The sequence below is a fragment of the Lolium perenne genome, chromosome 1, assembly GCF_019359855.2.
Source record: "Lolium perenne isolate Kyuss_39 chromosome 1, Kyuss_2.0, whole genome shotgun sequence".
Lineage (NCBI taxonomy): Eukaryota > Viridiplantae > Streptophyta > Magnoliopsida > Poales > Poaceae > Lolium > Lolium perenne.
Genome location: NC_067244.2, coordinates 112,964,224 through 112,984,737, shown reverse-complemented (window position 1 = coordinate 112,984,737; position 20,514 = coordinate 112,964,224). Strand labels below are relative to the sequence as shown.

At 44.7% G+C, this 20,514-nt stretch overlaps 1 protein-coding gene across 1 annotated transcript; it reads right to left on the bottom strand.

The window, feature by feature from the left end:
- Nucleotides 1-605: 605 nt before the first annotated feature.
- On the bottom strand, nucleotides 606-5,999 carry LOC127299412 (chaperonin CPN60-1, mitochondrial). Its single transcript, XM_051329379.2, has 18 exons — nucleotides 5,813-5,999; nucleotides 5,690-5,714; nucleotides 5,108-5,239; nucleotides 4,787-4,946; nucleotides 4,321-4,496; nucleotides 4,131-4,226; nucleotides 3,467-3,571; nucleotides 3,276-3,362; nucleotides 3,101-3,190; nucleotides 2,950-3,030; nucleotides 2,804-2,872; nucleotides 2,580-2,657; nucleotides 2,398-2,493; nucleotides 1,681-1,780; nucleotides 1,404-1,507; nucleotides 1,223-1,328; nucleotides 1,061-1,139; nucleotides 606-911 (listed from the first exon to the last, which is right to left on the bottom strand). Exons 1-18 carry the CDS (start codon nucleotides 5,848-5,850, stop codon nucleotides 809-811), a joined length of 1,725 nt encoding a protein of 574 aa, XP_051185339.1. The 5' UTR covers nucleotides 5,851-5,999; the 3' UTR covers nucleotides 606-808.
- Nucleotides 6,000-20,514: the final 14,515 nt, after the last annotated feature.

Genomic DNA, 20,514 nt, shown 5'->3' with positions numbered 1-20,514 from the left:
CACAGCTAAGCTCAACGGAATAATCACGGAAGGAAGCTAAAAGTAACAGAAAACTAACGAGAAGAAGAAGAAACTGTGGGATCCGAACCACACGATCTTCATAGACTTGGTGATGACAAGCGACCTAGGCCCTTGGATAACTGACAATGACTGCCACTGTTTAAGGGCTCCTTTGATTTAAAGGATAGAAAAAGCATAGAAATAGAAAATGTATGGGATTGGAATGGCATGTCTACTTGAAACTTATAGGAAGATGAAGTTTGTTTGATTGTAGCAAAGGAATTTTTTCATGAGCTATGAGCTAATGCTTTTTTCCTATAGGAATTACACTACAAGATTCCTATAGGAATTTTTCCTATAGGATATAATCCTATGAATCAAACAACATGTATAGAAATTTTTCCCATAAGAACCAAATCCTACACAATTCATATGCAAATCCTTTGAATCAAAGGAGCCCTAACACTTGTAGACAGCAGGCTTCAGCACTCTGGTTCATGACATGAGCCTGACCCGCTACAGTATTTGGTAACACTAGCAGGACTGCTTGTTACAAAGTGCACTCTTTTAAAAGATTGGATCTTCTGCAGAAGGTGTCATGTCAATTCCGATGAACAGTTTTAGCTCTACTTTTATTCACCCCAACACTAGTTCCGTTTGGAACTGAGATATACTAAGTCCGCAGGAACAAGAACTGTCCGACAATATACCCACCGAAAATAGAATTACATCAGAGATGGGAGTACACCGCAAAAAATTCCTAGTTATAATATGTCCCAGACTGCTTCCATATGACGTGGGTAAGAGCTTAGTACTCCATTCCACCCATGCCGCCCATTGCAGGTGCCTCTTTCTCCTCTTTAGGAGACTCTACTATGATGGCTTCTGTGGTGGTCATCAAAGATGATACACTGCAAGATTTATAAAAACAATCAGCTTAGGGACATTAGTGCTGGTGTCGAGTTTGGAATGAATGCCAACAGAACCATTGTCCTTGACATCCGACATTGTTGGTGGATAAGAAAAATAATCACGAGCACAGAAAGGTACTAGACAGTACCTGGCAGCATCCACCAAGGCAGTTCTGATCACCTTTAGAGGGTCAATGATACCGACCTTCACCATGTCCACATATTCGCCTATAATTGACATTTAGACTATCAGTAATGACTCAGATTGGTTAATAGGACAATAAGCGAGCAAGTGGTCGAGGAGATCATACCTTTAGCTGCATCATATCCAAGATCAGTGTTATCTTGCTCCAAAAGCTTACCAACAACCACTGCCCCTTCTACGCCTGCATTGGAAGCAATCGTGTACACTGGTGTCTGCATGGTATTTCAGAAATCAGCACAGGAAAAAAGAAAAATCACGACAACACAGATAATTATTTACTCCCAAACCTTCAAAGCATTCTGAATGATTTGTACTCCAATCTTCTGATCGAAGTTTGCAGTCTGCAGTTTGTCCAGAGCCTTTGATGCATATAGAAGTGCAACACCACCTCCTGCATAAGCGCATAACCATTAAAGATGAACCATATTCTCGGGAAAAGTAATGTATAAGATAACCAATTTGATAAGAATAATGAACGCCAATAGTAGGATATTAATTTGCAACGAACAATTAACACCAAAAAAATTCAAACAGACCATCTTTGAAGTTCACACTAAACAGTACCTGGCACAATACCCTCTTCAACAGCAGCTTTAGTGGCATTGAGTGCATCTGTAACTCTGTCTTTCTTCTCGCTAACTTCAGCTTCACTGGCTCCTCCGATCTGTAAGATAGATCACAGTACACATAAGTAAAAACATGCAGTAAACTTCAGGAAGCCTCAAGAACAGATATTAAATAAATGGAAGCACCTAGTATTATACTAAACCTTAATCAGCAATTTAAGGGTATACACAAACATAGCTATAACTTTTAATGGGGCAATAGTGTTGCATTTAGATTTGGACAAAACTAATCTAATAGTCAGAAGTCTCAAACTCAATTTCAATAAATACACCAGCATGAAATGCTAGTCCAAGATAGCATTTACGATTTTAGACATTTATCAAAATTGATGACTGCAAAATACTCCCTCTCCTTGCCAAAATGTAGTGCGTGTAAGTTTTTTGAAAAATTGGACGATGTAAAATTTGAGCAAGTATGTGGGAAAAATATCAACATCAAGAATCTAGAATACCAAAACAATGAAATTAGATTTATCATGATGTATATTTCAGATATTAGATGATTTTCTCAATAAACTTGGACAAATCTTACATCGTTTGACTTTTCAAAAACCTTATATGCACTACAATGTAGCAAGGAGGGAGTGGCAAATAGAACAAGCAGTTACAGTTCTATCTGAAATTGCATGTATCACACGAGGAAGATGAACCTCACCTTTAGAACAGCAACACCTCCAGAAAGCTTTGCCAACCGCCCCTCCAGTTTTTCTTTGTCATAATCAGAAGTGGTTTGCTCAATTGCAGATCTAATCTGTACCACAATATTCATGTAAGTCATCATAATTCATATATAAGATGCAACGCAAGGCCTGCACATAAAATAGACATTGCATGAACCTGTTCTGCTCTCTCTTCAATGTTCTTCTTATCCCCAGCTCCATCAAGAATAACAGTGTCATCCTTAGAAACAGTCACCTGAAATGAACATTCTATGAATAAAGTAATTTGACAAAAATATAATGCACCTTGGGACAAGAACTATACTGCACGATGTTAGAGATTTACACTTAAAATTAACAAAGTGCAAAGGTACAAAAAGCTAAGGCTTCTAGCAATCGTACCTTTTTGCAGGTACCTAACATCTGAAAATCAAAGTTCTCAAGGTTCATCCCAATCTCTTCAGATATGACCTGAATGAGACATGTAGATTTAAAAAACAATTCTGAATCTCACACAAAATCTAGATATTTGGTAACTCTAAACTTACTTCTCCCCCAGTAAGGACAGCAAGGTCATGTAAATTTGCCTTCCTGTTATCTCCAAAACCAGGAGCTTTAACAGCACAGACCTGAATACACATCCAATTAGGACAACAGACCTTACAAAATTGAAATGAAAAACAGATAAAATTTACTGACCTTAATGCCTGCACGAAGCTTGTTAAGAATCAGAGTGCCCAATGCTTCACTTTCTAGATCTTCTGCAACAATCAGTAGAGACCTTTGTTTCTGTTCAAGGAAAGATATTAGTCGCTATTAGCAGTAAAGACAACTACGATGCCAATATTGGCCATGGTTTAATTGAAACAAGTACCTGCAGAGCCATCTCTAACACTTTCACTACTGCATGCATGTTTGAAATCTTCTTGTCGTGTATCAAGATCAAGGGGTCTTCTAATTCCTGTAGAATAAAAACATTTATAACTGTGGTGATTAGTATGATGAACACAACAAAATTCTAAGGCTAAGAAGCAACTGGCAGCAACATAAGTACGTAGTACTTACACATTTCTGGGTCTTTTGGTTGGTAACAAAGTATGGAGAGATGTAACCCCTGTCAAGCTTCATGCCTTCCACAACTTCAAGCTCATTATGAAGGGTATTACCATCCTACATGTAAGCAAATTAAATTAAACAAGCTCTGACTGGTTTTTGCTTGTACTAATCATAAATACGAAGATATGATGACACAAAATCGAACTAAATACACACATTGCTGCAGAAAAACTAGCTTTTTAAGACAGCTCACTATGTCCCTATCACACACATTAAGGACTGAGGATACATCCACTTGACTGTTCTGTTCAGCTATTTCTTACAAATACAGGAATTCGAATAGTTTCTACTACTGGACTGAATATTATGTGGATTGCAACTATACAAGTAAAACATACAACTAGATTTACAATCTGGCATTATCTATTGCACTCAGGCTTCAATACAGATTAAGATGAAAGCTATTCTCAGTCATCATGTACAGATTTTCACTCAACTAGGCAAATAATAAAATAGACTAGGTGAGATTGTTAGTGCTTGTTTAGTTGTATGCTATAGAACAAAACTGACAAACTGTATTGCTAATATATTGAAAGTGGAAGTCAAAACATAGGTCAAGCTACCACATTAGTAGCAACTTAGCTTTGACAAGTTTTAACTATGAAAATCTTACCGCAATGGTGATTACACCTTCTTTCCCAACCTTCTCCATAGCCTTAGCAATCAGCTCACCAATTTCTCTTTCCCCATTTGCTGATATTGTACCCACCTTTGTAAGATTAAAAATCAAAATTAGTCATAAATAGGGCACCTGAAACGAAGGAGAGAGTAAGAACTTTGCAATTAATCATTTCAAGTGTTACCTGTGCTATTTCCTCTGATGTGCTGATCATTTTAGCCATGCCCTTTAGGTTTGTCACAACATCATCAACCGCCATTGAGATTCCACGCCTTAGATCCATTGCATTCATTCCAGCCGCTACCGACTTGCAACCCTCGGTAAAAATTGCTTTTGTCAAAACAGTAGCACATGTTGTACCTGAAATTTTGGAACAGAAACAGATCAGGAAGAGTTCAAGACAGATACCCCCAATTTTTAAGAATGCGATAGGATAGAACAAAAGCACTAACATATATTATTTGTTCGGTGTTATATATCAAACTGCAACGACACTGAAGAGCGAAGAATTTTTTTAATCTTGATGCTCCAGGAAAGAAGGAACAGTACACTATGATATACTCAACAGACAAGCCTAGCACGAAGGTTTTACATAACAGACTCATTTTTCATTGCATGTAATAATACAGCAGGGCACGAGCATGTCATACCATCTCCAGCAGTATCATTAGTTGCATTAGCAACCTGCTTTACCAGACTTGCACCAACATTCTTGACTCTGTCCTTGAATTCAATGCTCTTGGCAACAGTGACACCGTCCTTTGTGACTTTTGGTGCACCAAAGCTCTGTTCAATGATGACAGTGCGTCCCTACACATTCAAACAAGTTAAGAACCTGAGATATCAAAACTCTTAACCAGAATAAGAATGAGACAATTCAATAGTTTTCCCCTTATGTGTATATATAAACTCCACTACAATCAGATACTTAAAGATTAGTATTTTACACATTTATATGAAGATAGTAATACCTTAGGACCCATTGTGACTTTGACAGCATCAGCCAACTCCTCGACACCCCTGAGCATCAAAGCACGAGCATCGACACCAAACTTGATGTCCTTGGCTGCGTAGTTCCTGCTCCAGGCAAGCCTGCTTCCAACCTACACACAGCACCGGCAACAAGTCAAGCAATGCCGATGCGAGAGCTACTCCGGAAGCATAGATCTTTCAGGACACAACAAACATGAGCAGGGCAGGAGCTATCAACTGAAGCAAAATTACTCTGCCAAACGGACCGACATTACTCTGGAGGCATACATATTTCACTAGCAAACACTGAAACGACATATTTCGGCAGATCATCAATCAGGCAGTCAATACTTGTTGATCTCTAGGCTTGAAGATGGACTGTGTCAGGCAAAATTTCACAAACCAAATCTGGCGGGACCTAAGCAATTCAAGCTTGCGTAGACTCAATCTAAAAGGCGCTACTAAAGAAAGCCACCGGATCTCAATTAAATTGCGCGACCAAGCGCCCAGCGGTGCTGCTGGGCCTCTACAACTACCAGGATACAGCACTAGCCCCAGTTAGAGAAGACAAATCAGCTCACCTGACGAGCGCTGCTCCCGGCTTGCCTGCAGGAAGAATCACGTTCACAGGTTAGCAGCCACAAAGCAGAAGAGCGGAAGAGATTCAGATCGTAGCGCGGGAAGGCGCGGGCAAGATCACTCACCGAGCCTTGGAGGCGAGGCTGGCGGCCGCACGATACATGGCGCGTGAGTGGGGGTGCTTGGGAGGTAGGAGGCGATGTGGGAAGAGGCGAGAGCTCTGATGGTTTCTTGGAAAGGGGGAAAGGGAATGGGAGGGGAGAGGCGGATTTTAGAGGGAGGAGACGGAGAAGAGGCGAGGAGGCTCTAGAACCATCCGCTAGCTAGGGTTTAAGGTTTTACTACTGGGCTTTCGGGGCGTGGCGTGGATTCAGGCCTCGGCCTCAAGCTCCAGCATCGTATCTAGCCCGTTTAGAGTAAGAGTGCCCTGGAAATCTTTTCATTTTCAGGAGTCTTGTTGCGGGCTTTTATCAATTGCCAACAATAGTTCGGTCGATAACGAGTTTTTCAACTATAAGCTAGGGCTCCATAAATCCAATTACAAGATTCCTTATTAAGGAAACTAGTCCTAGCTAATTCATGAGAAGTACGTTTGCTTCTCTCGGATAATGGTGAATGTGAACTAAACCAATAAATGGCATTGTGTCTTGAAAATCCTTGGAACGGTTGACCGGTTAGAGAACCCTCAAAAGAAGAGTTGAACGGTTGGAGTTTTCAGAAAGAAGTTAAAGGATTAAATTATGTGCCCATTAGAAAAATGTCACTCCAGGTTAAGGCCTTTTTTGATTCATAGAATTTGTATATAAATTATGTAGGATTTCGATTATGTGGAAAAAATTCTACACAATCTGTTTGATTTATAAGAACCTATCATATAGAAACTAATTCTATTGGAATCTTGCAGTGTAAATTCTATAGGGAAAAAAATAAGTCATACCTCATGGAAAATCCCTTTGCTACAATCAAATACGCTTCATCTTTTCATAGGATTTAGGTAGGCATGCCATTCCAATCTTATGTTTTTTTTCTATTTCTATGCTTTTCGTATCCTATGAATCAAATGAGCATCTAGGGTTGCAATGGGGTATCAGTATATTATTAGCCTATCCATGTATATCAAGTGGATATAAAATTTTATCAATACCTGCGCATACGGGTATATTTACCCACATCCATATACATACCCAACGGGTACCTCATACACGTATTCATTGGGTACCCAGCGGTTTGACCAAATGGTACACACTTTATTCAAAAATTACATCCATATATAACACATTTGATAAAAAAAACAATTATATATCAGCTTCATTAACTGCTACCAACCCTTGTGCCACTGCCATGGGCGGGTTGTTGCCTGCTAGGCCTAAGTGAAGTTGCATAAGTTGGAGCTACACAAATAAGGCCCGCATGTTAGTATAAACATGTAGGGTATGGATATACCCGCTAATATAAGGCTATGTTTATGCCCTACCAACGGCTTAATGGATAGGATATATGTACAACCTATGGGTATAAAATTGTGCCATGCCTTGCCCATATGGGTACAATATTGCATTTACTTCTATGCATAACATGATATTGCGTTTACTCCACAAACCATATTTAAGATAAACCGAGTATTGCCTTTACTTCTATGCATAACATGATATTGAATATCAAATATGCTAGCTTGAAAGATATGAGATCACCATCGATGTTCAGTTGACGATAGTAACGCATGCATTCATTTATCCCTATTGGGGTAACAAAGGAAAGGTAAAAGCCATTGTAGGACCCCAAACTTTCTGGTCACTGTCCAGTTCTATACTACCATATTATTCCAATTACTGCACGTTACCCCTCTCTTTCCCTCATCATACTAGTTGGATCAAAACTTGTAATGAAGAATAGGGTATATAATAAATATCTACTCCTCCAAAATTACAACCTAAAATACTCATCTCATAAAAAGCAAAAGATCCACCACAAGGTAGTTACAAATAGATAGCGACAATCATGAGTGTAGCTCATGCTCTAGAGCATTGATAGCATGAGAGAGAGAGAGAAACAATAAGATAATTCCACAAATCCATAGTTCGGCTGTGGACTGCTCCCTCTTCATCATTGAGACGAAGGAAATGTTGTTGGAGAGGTTGATAATGCGAGCTCGTGGCGCTCCAGCGGCATTTCCCCTTCCAATCTTCCTTGGACCTTCTATGTTCATGTTTATGTATTTGTGATGCGCCGTGCTTCAAGATCATGAAGGCAGTTGGATATATAGGGGTTTTTAGGTCAAGACGAATCCAAGTGCGCAAAGATCGATGGCATTAGAGCCACGAGGGTGAAAGTGGGCCCCATGGTGTGCAGGGGGTATCCCCATGCGCCATGGACCCTCTTTTGGCCCTATAGCTTGCCCATGTGAGGTCTAAGTGCTACAGGTCTTCCTCTTCCATAATGTTGGAGATATGCCCAAGAGGCAATAATAAAGTGGTTATTATATATCTTTATGTTTATGATAAATGTTTGCATACCATGCTATAATTGTATTAACTGAAACATTGATACATGTGTGTTATATGAACAACGAGGAGTACCTAGTAAGCATCTTGTATAACTAGCTTGTTGATTAATAGATGATCATAGTTTCATGATCATGAACATTGGATGTTATTAATAACAAGGTTATGTCATTAGATGAATGATATAATGAACACACCCAATTAAGCGTAGTGATGAGGTCTAAGACCCCGTTTGTGGCCCGATCTTGCGAATTGACCCGGAAACGAAAGGGGAAAAGAGGAAGAACACGAAGAACACGACGAACGCGATGAACACGATGAACACGGGGACACACGCACGCACACCAACCCGATACAACGATGCTTACCCTCGTGGCTCGATGGACCACGCCGAATAGAATCACCCACGGAAGAGACTGCGGTAGAATTCCGAGGAGAGAGAGACGGTGTTGGAGACGGAGATCGGTGAGGGAGAGAGAGTGCACCATACTAGAATCTCACTCACAAACCCAATCAACAACAAGGGTGGCCTTGATTACAGAGGGATGATACCCTAGGGAGACACAGCTCAAGTCAAGTTTAAGCTATCATCTTGTCTAACCCTAACAAATGGGGAGTACGGGGATACATATAGGTTCAGATTTGAGCAAGGGTAGTTCAGGTATTACATGGCATCAAGGGTGGACGTCCAGATGAAGATGAACGGTTCAGATTTGAGGCGGATTAGGCCGAGCGGTACCTCGGGCGGAGGCTCCGACCGTGGTACCGGAAATGCACCAAAATCTGGTCGAAACATCCAGTGTACCCGGACCCCCGAGCGGTACCTCGGCCGGTACCATGGCCGGAGGTACCGGCCAGGCCCTGGGTGGAGGCTCCGGCCTGGGGGTACCGGTCCCCCTCCTCTCCCGCATGGCAACCTGGCCTGGAGGTGCCGGCCAGCTCTGCCCGGTAGTACCGGCCATGTATGGCCGGTAGTACCGGCCCTGGGGCACTCCCGCGCGTGGCCACCTCCAGGTGGAGGCACCGGCCATGGAGGCCCTGGAGGCTCCGGCCTCTCCTTGGTGGAGGCTCCGGCCTCCACTTCCTCTTCTTCTTTTCTTCTTTCTTCTTCTTCTCTTCTTCTTTCTTCTTCCTTCCTTCTTCTTCTCTTCTTCTTTCTTCTTCCTTCCTTCTTCTTCTCTTCTTCTCCCTTGCAACCAAGTGAGTGGCTCCTCTTCCCTTCCTTGCCGACCCTCGTACCTTGTCATGTATCGCGTAGGTTCGGGTTGTCGGTCCACTTGGGGGATTCCGTGGCCATGGTGTAGCGTCGACGATAGGCGGGGCTACATCATCTCCCCCCCCCCCTTGGGGAAGAGTCGTCCTCGACTCTTGTTCCTCCTCATCTCCATGTTGTGGCGAGAGGTCCGAGAGGGTTAACGTCTTGCGCACCAAGTACTTTGGAGTTTGTTTGTCGATGAAGCGGTCGAAGAAGAACTTGGGGAAAAACAACTTGCGAACGGAAAGCTTGTGGATGCCAATTTGGTGATCGGCGAACAAGAGGCTCTCAATCAAATACGAAGCATCAAGTCGTTTCTCCAATAGACATTTGGCAAAAATGGGAACCAAAAGAGTGTCGATGTATCCAAAATTTGGTAGGGCAAAAATTTGTGCATGTAAATGTTTCCTTTGTAAAGTGTCAAAAATGTGATGTGTAGCATTGTCCCACACAAATGGAACAATCAAAAGGCAAGTATCGGCGGCAAAATTGTGGGCAAAATTGTTATGTGCAATGGCAAAGAGATGGAAACTTCTAGCTTGGGAAAGTATGGTTGGCGTGAGCCAAGTATGGGTATCCTCAAGTGTCAAAGAATCCATTTCAATTGCCAAAGATGAAATGAGAAATCCAAAGAAGAGCAACTTTATGAGTGGCATGTGGCATAAGATGCATAAGGTGTCTCTCACATGTATGACATGGTCCTTGAGATTCTCGGAGTGTATGATGATAACATCACGACATACAACAACCATTGTGCCAACAAGATGTGTCAAGATATGTTGCATAAGAGGCAAAAGAGGTGACGAGGCATTGGTCCAAACCGGAAGCTCGACAAGACAAGCCGGAAACACACGAGGGCGAAGGCGTTTGGGAACATACCCTTTGGCGTGAATCACATGGGTTGGATCATGTATCTCGTCCGTGTTGGGGTAGCTCTCAATTGCGTGTTTCGTGAGCTCATGCTCCGTAGCGGTGGAAGTTGTCATTCGGGTACCTATACACACAAAGGAGAAAACGAAAAAGCGTGTGTGCATGGTAGAGGAACACATCAGCCATCATGATGTTCCATGTCTTGTGCACATCACCATTAGTGTCAATCAAGATAGTATGAAATGCATGGCGATGGTGCATATGGCAAGAAGGTGCATTCATGGCATGTGGTAACTCATGATCATCAAAAAGTGAGAAGGCTATGGGGGCCATCTCGTGGACAATGAAATAAGCATTCTTGCATACCAAGCATAAGAAAGGGCAATTGTTCACAATCTTGGATGCAAGGATCATGGAATAGTGTAAACATTTGGGGCAAAGCATGCGGAACATGCTATCATTGTTGTCGACAACCCTATGGAAAGAGCTAGTGTTCATCAAGGGTGTCACAACACAAGCATTATCATAATCATTATCATGGCAAGCAAGCGGGGAAAAAGTGAAACTCTCATAGCATGGCATGGTCATGGTATCACACGCAATCAATTCCACATGATCAACCATGTTATCAAGCAAAGCATCGCATGGGAATGTGAAAGTAGCATGTGATGTGGCAAATGTATCATCAAGATCATGCATGCACTCATAAGTCATCATGTCCACTAGTGGGATCATGGCATCATCAACACCTATGTTGTTACCTTTGTAGGCCGACTCATTTGAAGTAGGTGTTGTGGAAGTAGGAGGATCCATGTGGTCGACATGTCCATCTTGGAGCAAGCATGGTGAGATATCATCATCTTCATGCACCATGTACATCGTCTCCATGAGCGGGAACTCGTCCTCCGTGGAACCTAGTGCAACATAAGAAGACACAAACGAGGGAGAGGTTAATGTGTTAGCAAATGCGATGTCCTCCATGGACCTATCATCTACCTCTCTCAACTCACTTAGTGTATCACTCATGTCCTCCAAACGGAAGCACTCAAACTCACATATGGGGTGGAAGTCACTCAACTCACTATCACTCTCACTCAAGTGGGCTAAGTGGCTCTCATGCTCACATGGGATTGGTACCAACTCATCGATCAAGCATGTAGGAGTAGGCTCGACTTTCTCATCTCCATGCGCCTCCTTGGTTGAAGGGAAATTCCCATGCTCAACCATCTCAACTCCATCGCCTCCCAAGTCGTCCTCCATTGGTGGCACCGTAGTGATGTGGAGAGCTAGGCTCGGATCCACATCATCCTTGCGATGGCCTTGGAGTTCTTCATCTTGAAGTGTGGGCGCCGTAGGCTTCTTGGTGGCTTGGGCTTGTAGCTCGTCGAAGTAGAGCGTCTTGGCGCTTGGCTTTGTGCATTGCCATGCCTCGTGACCCTTGGCCTTGCATACCTCACATAGGAGATTGGGACATTCCCGTGGGCGGTGGCCTTGTTGCTTGCACTTGTAGCATCGGAGTCCATAGGCATGTGACGAGGTAGGGGCCATTGTGGTGGTGGCACAAGAGGGAGAAGTCGCCATATGAGGAAGGTATGCGCGATGTGCACTTGCCATCCTTGGAGTGGTAGGCACCCTATCATGGTGTTTGTCGCCTTCATGTCGAGGCTCTCGTCTTCGTGCATCATCACCATGGCTTGAGTGGTGTCGTCGAAGACTCGTGGGAGATGTTGGTCGATGGCGATCATGAAGTGGCTTGTGGCGGCGAAGCTCATGTGGTGATGTATGTCGATGACGGTCCTTGCCATGCCTAGATGATGGCTCATGCGACTTGGCATGTTGCTTGCGGCGCCTTGTGGAGCTTGGAGAAGAGTGTCGATGACGCTCATGATGGGGACGCTCTTGATGCTCCATATGGTGTACTTGAAGTCGACGATCTTGTGCATAAGCACTCTCATGGTGGCGCCTTGTGGAGCTCGAAGAAGTGTGTCGATGACGCTCATGATGGGGACGCTCTTGACGATCCATATGATGGTGCCATCGTGGAGGTCCTCCATCTTCATATGTAGCTCCATTGGCGAAGTAGGGGTATGTGGGAGCACCGGCGTTGCTCATGGTGGAGTCGAGGTAAGGTTCCGTCACGGTGTCGATGTCGAAGGCGTGGCGTTGCTCTACCATGTCATCCATGCTTGGTGAGCCATTGTCGATGTAGAGCTCGTCGAAGTCGTCCTCAAGGTGGCGCTCCACCATGTCGTCCATGTCGATGATGCTTGGGGAGCCATGGTCGTTGTCGAGCTCCTCGATGTCGGAGATGTCGGTGATGCTTGTGGAGCTATGGTCGTTGTCGAGCTCCTCGATGTCGGACATGTCGGTGATGCTTGGGGAGCTATGGTCGGAGTAGAGCTCCACATGTTCCTCCACATCCGCGGTGCTTGAAGAGGTATCCTCCTCAAAGTTCTCCGTGTACTCCTCCGTGTCGTCTTCTTCGCTATCCATGTTAGCACGACAAGATCTATATGGTGGGTGTTAGTGGAAGAACATTACCTCGCAACCTTACCGTGGTATGATAAGATCGGGGTGATCCAACAAAACCGAGAGTTAGAACAATTGTATCGGGTACTCACACAAAAGCACACGCAAAAGCTAGCAAATATGGTGTTAGGTGAGTATGGTGGAAAGCCAAAAGATGAAATCCGAAATCAAGTATGTTGTTAAAAGTGGGCGAGGTCCAAAAATCCAAATGTCAATGTGAAGATCACTATAAACACGGAAAAGATATGGAACACACACACGAGATAAACGGGGTTAGTGCGACCAAGGAATGAGCGGAAAAGTGTAAGAAGCCCTTAAGCAAGGGTGCTCGGTGTCACACTAACACAAGAAGAGATCAAAGCTTTGGTTGCAAACGAAGAGACAACAAGATTCACACGCGGCCTCTCTTCTCTTATCTCTCTTTGCTTAAAAGCTTTTTCTCTTTTGTATATGGTGGCACTTGCACTCGTTTGTATCTTTGGTGGCACTTGCACACTTTTGTATGTATGGGTATATGGATATATGGATGTATGGATGTATGGTGCTACTCGCACTCTTTTTGTGTTTTTGGGGCTTTTTCACACACTATGTTAGCGTTAGCCTCGCTTTTGCTATCTTGCCACACGAGTTTTGCTTGAATGCTTTACTCAACACGACACACACACCTCACAATGCGGGGCCACGTGCAATGTCTCGCAACACTCAATAAGCAATGCTCAATAGGATAGATCGCAAAAGAAGAGGGGTTACAAGGTGGGGAGCAAGTTATACCTAGATGAAAATGTTAGGCGGTGTCGGAACACACAACTTGCGATGATGGCGGTGGTGTCAAGAGTACGTTTGCATGTTCGGGGTGCCGAGGATGTCGTCGCTTGCTTCGGAGCTGTGGGTTAGTTTCACAAACAAGGCACTCAAACCGGAACAAGCAAACACAAGTTAGGAGAAAAGTCAGGTCAAAGTAGCTTGGCGTCGATGGTGGTGATATGCCGGTGGTGATATCGGTGAGCTTGCGGTGGCGGCGGTGGTGGTGGTGGTGTCTCGACGGTGTTTACCGATGGTTTGGGGGGGTGGCGGTGTTTGCCGGTGATGAAGGGGGGTGGCGGTGCTTGCCGGTGGTATGCCGATGGCGGTATCGGTGAGCTCGCGGTGGCGGCGGTGGTGGTGGTTTGCCGCGGCGGTGTTTCCCGATGGTTTGGGAGGGTGGCGGTGTTTGCCGGTGATTAAGGGGGGGGTGGCGGTGTTTGCCGATGATTAAGGGGGGTGGCGGTGCTTGCCGGCTGCGGAGAGGTGTGGTGGAGGTCGGCGGTGGTGGGGTGGAGATGGTGGTGGTGGCCGGCCTTGGGAGAGGAGGGCGGTAGTGGAGGGTGGAGCCTCCACTGGAGGTACCGCTCGTGTACGGGTGGAGGCTCCACCCAGAGGTACCGCTCAGCCTTCTCCTTCCTGGGAGCTCACACGCACGAGCTGTTCTTCCCTTTCTCTCTCTTGTTCTTCCCAAAAGCCAACCAAATTGACCCAAAACTCGAAATTTGAAGAAATTTGTGGCTAGAAAGTGGGGGAAATAGTAGATCAACACAAGGGACACCAAATCCATGGACCAAAACCACTCAAAACGCAACAAAATCGCAGATCCATCCAAAGGCAAATTAGGGCTATTTTTGGGGAATTTTTTGGGAAATTTTTCAGAGATGAAATTGGGTGGGTGGGGGGTCAAATTCGCGGAAACCAAAGGCTGCTGATACCATATGATGTGGTATAAGACCCCGTTTGTGGCCCGATCTTGCGAATTGACCTGGAAACGAAAGGGGAAAAGAGGAAGAACACGAAGAACACGACGAACGCGATGAACACGATGAACACGGGGACACACGCACGCACACCAACCCGATACAACGATGCTTACCCTCGTGGCTCGATGGACCACGCCGAATAGAATCACCCACGGAAGAGACTGCGGTAGAATTCCGAGGAGAGAGAGACGGTGTTGGAGACGGAGATCGGTGAGGGAGAGAGAGTGCACCACACTAGAATCTCACTCACAAACCCAATCAACAACAAGGGTGGCCTTGATTACAGAGGGATGATACCCTAGGGAGACACAGCTCAAGTCAAGTTTAAGCTATCATCTTGTCTAACCCTAACAAATGGGGAGTACGGGGATACATATAGGTTCAGATTTGAGCAAGGGTAGTTCAGGTATTACATGGCATCAAGGGTGGACGTCCAGATGAAGATGAACGGTTCAGATTTGAGGCGGATTAGGCCGAGCGGTACCTCGGGCGGAGGCTCCGGCCGTGGTACCGGAAATGCACCAAAATCTGGTCGAAACATCCAGTGTACCCGGACCCCCGAGCGGTACCTCGGCCGGTACCATGGCCGGAGGTACCGGCCAGGCCCTGGGTGGAGGCTCCGGCCTGGGGGTACCGGTCCCCCTCCTCTCCCGCATGGCAACCTGGCCTGGAGGTGCCGGCCAGCTCTGCCCGGTAGTACCGGCCATGTATGGCCGGTAGTACCGGCCCTGGGGCACTCCCGCGCGTGGCCACCTCCAGGTGGAGGCACCGGCCATGGAGGCCCTGGAGGCTCCGGCCTCTCCTTGGTGGAGGCTCCGGCCTCCACTTCCTCTTCTTCTTTTCTTCTTTCTTCTTCTTCTCTTCTTCTTTCTTCTTCCTTCCTTCTTCTTCTCTTCTTCTTTCTTCTTCCTTCCTTCTTCTTCTCTTCTTCTCCCTTGCAACCAAGTGAGTGGCTCCTCTTCCCTTCCTTGCCGACCCTCGTACCTTGTCATGTATCGCGTAGGTTCGGGTTGTCGGTCCACTTGGGGGATTCCGTGGCCATGGTGTAGCGTCGACGATAGGCGGGGCTACATCACGTAGCATAAGATCACGTCATTAAGTTCAATTTGCTATTAGCTTTCAATACATAGTTACCTAGTCCTTCGACCGGAAGGGTACTTTGATTACACCAAACGCCACTGCGTAAATGGGTTGTTATAAAGGTGGGATTAGGTATTCGGAAAGTATGAGTTGAGGCATATGGATCAAGAGTGGGATATTGTCCATCCCGATGACGGATAGATATACTCTGGGCCTTCTCGGTGGAATATCGTCTGATTAGCTTGCAAGCATATGAATGGTTCATAAGAGATGACATACCACGGTATGAGTAAAGAGTACTTGTCGGACACGAGGTTGAACAAGGTATGGAGATACCGATGATCAAACCTCGGACAAGTAAAATATCGCGTGACAAAGGGAATCGGTATCGTATGTAAATGGTTCAATCGATCACTAAGTTATCGTTGAATGTGTGGGAGCCAATATGGATCTCCAGATCCCGCTATTGGTTATTGGTCGGAGAAGAGTCTCAACCATGTCTGCATATAGTTCACGAACCGTAGGGTGACACACTTAAGGTTTGATGTCGTTTAAGTAGATATGGAATATGGAATGGAGTTCGAATGTTTGTTCGGAGTCTCGGATGGGATCCAGGACATCACGAGGAGGTTCGGAATGGTCCAGAGAATAAGACTCATATATAGGAAGTCATTTTCTAGGTTTGAAAATGATCCGGTATTTTTCTGGAAGGTTCTAGAATGTTCTAGAAGAGTCCGGAAGAAATCACCATGGAGAGGGACTCCACCCACCTTGGCCGACCAGCCTAAGGGAGGAGGAGTCCCAGGTGGACTCCACCCCATGGTGGCCAGCCACCCCTCCAAGGAAAGGGAGGAGTCCCACCCCAAGTAGGATTCGTCCACTTGGCAGTTTTTGAATTGGGGTCTTATTCGAAGACTTGGGCCAACCCTTGGGGTTCCACCTATATATAAATGAGGAGAGGGAGGGGGCCGACCACACCTTGGCCGCACCACCCTTTCCCACTTGAGGACGGCTCCCATAGCCCCCTCTCCTCAAACCCTAGCCGCCCCTCCTCCTCCACCTCTCCCGCATAAGTTTTAGCGAAGCCCTGCCGGAGATCTCCACCACCACCGCCACCACGCCGTCGTGCTGTCGGGATTCCGAGGAGGATCTACTACTTCCGCTGCCCGTTGGAACGGGGAGAAGGACGTCGTCATCAACACCGAACGTGTGACCGAGTACGGAGGTGCTGCCCGACTATGGCACCGTCAAGATCTTCTACGCGCTTTTGAAAGCGGCAAGTGATCATCTTCTGCAACAACGAGATCTAATCTCGTAGGCTTTGGAAATCTTCGAGGGTTAGTCTCATGATCTTCTCGTTGCTCCCATCTTCTAGATTGCATCTTGGCTTGGTTTTCGTTCTCGCGGTACGATTTTTTTTATTTTCTATGCTACGAATCCCATTAGTGGTATCAGAGCCGTGTCTATGCATAGATTGGTTGCACGAGTAGAACACAATGGTTTTGTGGGCGTTGATGCTTTTGTTGTCTTTAGTTCGGGTTCTTTGTATCTTGCGGCATGGTGGGATGAAGCGGCGCGGGCTAACTTTACATGACCGCGTTCATGAGATTTGCTCCACGCTCGACATGCAACTTGTATTACATAAGTGGCTTTGCGGGTGTCTGTCTCTCTCACCATAGTGAAGATTCAATCTACTCTTTCTATTGACAACACTAGTATCACCGTTGTGGTTCATGTTCGTAGGTAGATTGGATCTTACTCGAAAACCCTAAACCACGTAAAATATGCAAACCAAATTAGATGCATCTAACTTGTTTTTGTAGGGTTTGGTGATGTGATATGGCCATAATGTGATGATGAATATGTATGAGATGATCATTATTGTATTGTGAAAACCGGCAGGAGCCTTATGGTTGTCTTTAAATTTCAAGTTGAAGTATTAGTTGTAATAGTTGCTACTTGGGAGAACAACCATGAAGACGGCGCCATGGACCTTGACGCTTCGCCGACGATGATGGAGATCATGCCCTTTGATGATGGAGATCATGTCCGTGCTTTGGAGATGAAGATCAAAGGCGCAAAGACAAAAGGGCCATATCATATCACATATAAATTGCATGTGATGTTAATCCTTTTATGCATCTTGTATTGCTTAGATCGTGACGGTAGCATTATAAGATGATACCTCTCACTAAAATATCAAGATAATAAAGTGTTCATCCTTAGTATGCACCGTTGCTAAGACTTGTCGTTTTGAAGCATCTCGTGATGATAGGATGTGATAGATTCTACATGTGCATACAACGGGTGCAAACCAGTTTTGCACACGCGGATACTAAGGTTGCCCTGACGAGCCTAGCATGTACAGACATGGTCTAGGAACACGGGATACCGAAAGGTAGAGCATGATTCATATGATTGATATGATGAACACTTTGAGTGTTCGCCTTTGAAGCTACATCTTTTCTCGTGATGATCGGATTTGGTGTAGTGGATTTGGTTCGTGTGATCACTAAGACAATGCGAGGGATATTGTTTTGAGTGGGACTTCACCTAGTTTATTTAAGAATTAAAATTTGAACTCAATTTATCATAAACTTATTCTAAACTCTTAGCAAATATGTTGTAGATCATGGCATCCCCATCAATCAATTTTAACCAGTTCCTAGAGAAAGAAAAGCTTAAAAGCAATGGTAGCAACTTCACCGACTGGTTCCGTCATGTGAGGATTTTCCTCAATGGTGGAAACCTGCAATTTGTGCTCGAAGCACCGCTAGGTCCCCCTCCACTCCCTATGGTATCTAAGGACATAAAGAATGTTTATGAGACTCGGGTGATTCGATACTCTCAAGTTCAGTGTGCCATCCTGTGCAGCCTAGAGGCGGAGCTCCAAAAGCGTTTTGAGCACCATGACCCATATGAGATGATCCGTGAGCTAAAAGCTATCTTTGAAACTCATGTGGTCGTCAAAATTATGAGGCCTCGAAACACTTCTTTGGCTATATGATGGAAGAGGACAGCTCCGTTAGTGAGCACATGCTCGCTATGTCCGGGCACATGAAGAAGCTCAGTGACTTGGGGATAGTGATTCCTAACCAGCTGGGTATTCATCGTGTCCTCCAATCACTGCCACCAAGTTACAAGAACTTCGTGATGAACTACAACATGCAGAACATGAACAAGGAGTTACCTGAACTCTTCTCCATGCTAAAATCTGCTGAGATTGAGATACAGAAAGAACACCAAGTGTTGATGGTCAACAATACCACCAGTTTCAAGAAACAAGGCAAAACTAAGAAGGGTAACTTCAAGAAGGGCGACAAGAAATTTGTCGCGCCTCCTGTGAAGCCTAAGGCTGGCCCTAAACCTGATACTGAGTGCTATTACTACAAGGAGAAGGGGCACTGGAAGCGGAATTGCCCCAAGTACATGGCTAATCTGAAGAGCGGCCTTGTCAAGAAAAAGAAAGGTATATCTGATATACATGTTATAGATGTCTATCTTACTGGTTCTCGTACTAGTGCCTGGGTATTTGATACTGGTTCGGTTGCTCATATTTGTAACTCAAAACAGGAACTACGGAATAAACGAAGCCTAGCGAGGGACGAAGTGACGATGCGCGTTGGAAACGGATCCAAGGTCGATGTGATCGCCGTTGGCACGCTCCCTCTACATCTACCTTCAGGATTAGTTTTAAACCTCAATAATTGTTATTTGGTGCATGTGTTGAGCATGAACATTATATCTGGATCTTTTTAATGCAAGACGATTATTCATTTAAGTCTGAGAATAATGGTTGTTCTATTTTTATGAATAATATCTTTTATGGTCATGCGCCTGAGATGAATGGTTTATTCTTGTTAAATCTCGATAGTAGTGATACACATGTTCATAACATTGATGCTAAGCGAATTAAATTGAATGATAATTCTACTTATATGTGGCACTGTCGTCTTGGTCATATTGGAGTGAAGCGCATGAAGAAACTCCATTCCGATGGACTTCTTGAGTCACTTGACTTTGAGTCACTTGATAGATGTGAAGCATGTCTAATGGGAAAAATGACTAGGACTCCATTCTCTGGTACAATGGAGCGAGCTACAGACTTATTGGAGATCATACATACCGATGTGTGTGGACCAATGAGTGTAGCATCGCGCGGTGGTTATCGTTGTGTTCTAACCTTCACGGATGATCTAAGTAGATATGGGTATATCTACTTCATGAAACATAAGTCCGAAACTTTCGAGAAGTTTAAGGAATTCCAAAGTGAAGTAGAAAATCAACGTAACAAGAAGATTAAGTTTCTGCGGTCTGATCGTGGAGGCGAATATCTGAGTTATGAGTTTGGCATGCATTTAAAGAAATGCGGAATACTTTCACAGTTGACACCGCCGGGAACACCACAGCGCAATGGTGTGTCCGAACGTCGTAATCGAACTCTCTTATATATGGTTCGTTCTATGATGTCTCTTACTGATTTGCCGTTATGCATTAGAGACAACCGCATTCACTTTAAATAGGGCACCATCTAAATCCGTTGAAACGACACCGTATGAATTGAGGTTTGGGAAGGAACCTAAGCTGTCATTGCTTAAAGTTTGGGGTTGCGAAGGTTATGTAAAAAGGTTAAAACCTGACAAGCTAGAACCCAAAGCGGAGAAATGCGTCTTCATAGGATACCCTAAAGAAACTATTGGGTGTACTTTCTATCACAGATCCAAAGGCAAAATCTTTGTTGCTAAGAACGGATCTTTTCTTGAGAAGGAGTTTCTCACTAAAAAAGTGACTGGAAGAAAAGTAGA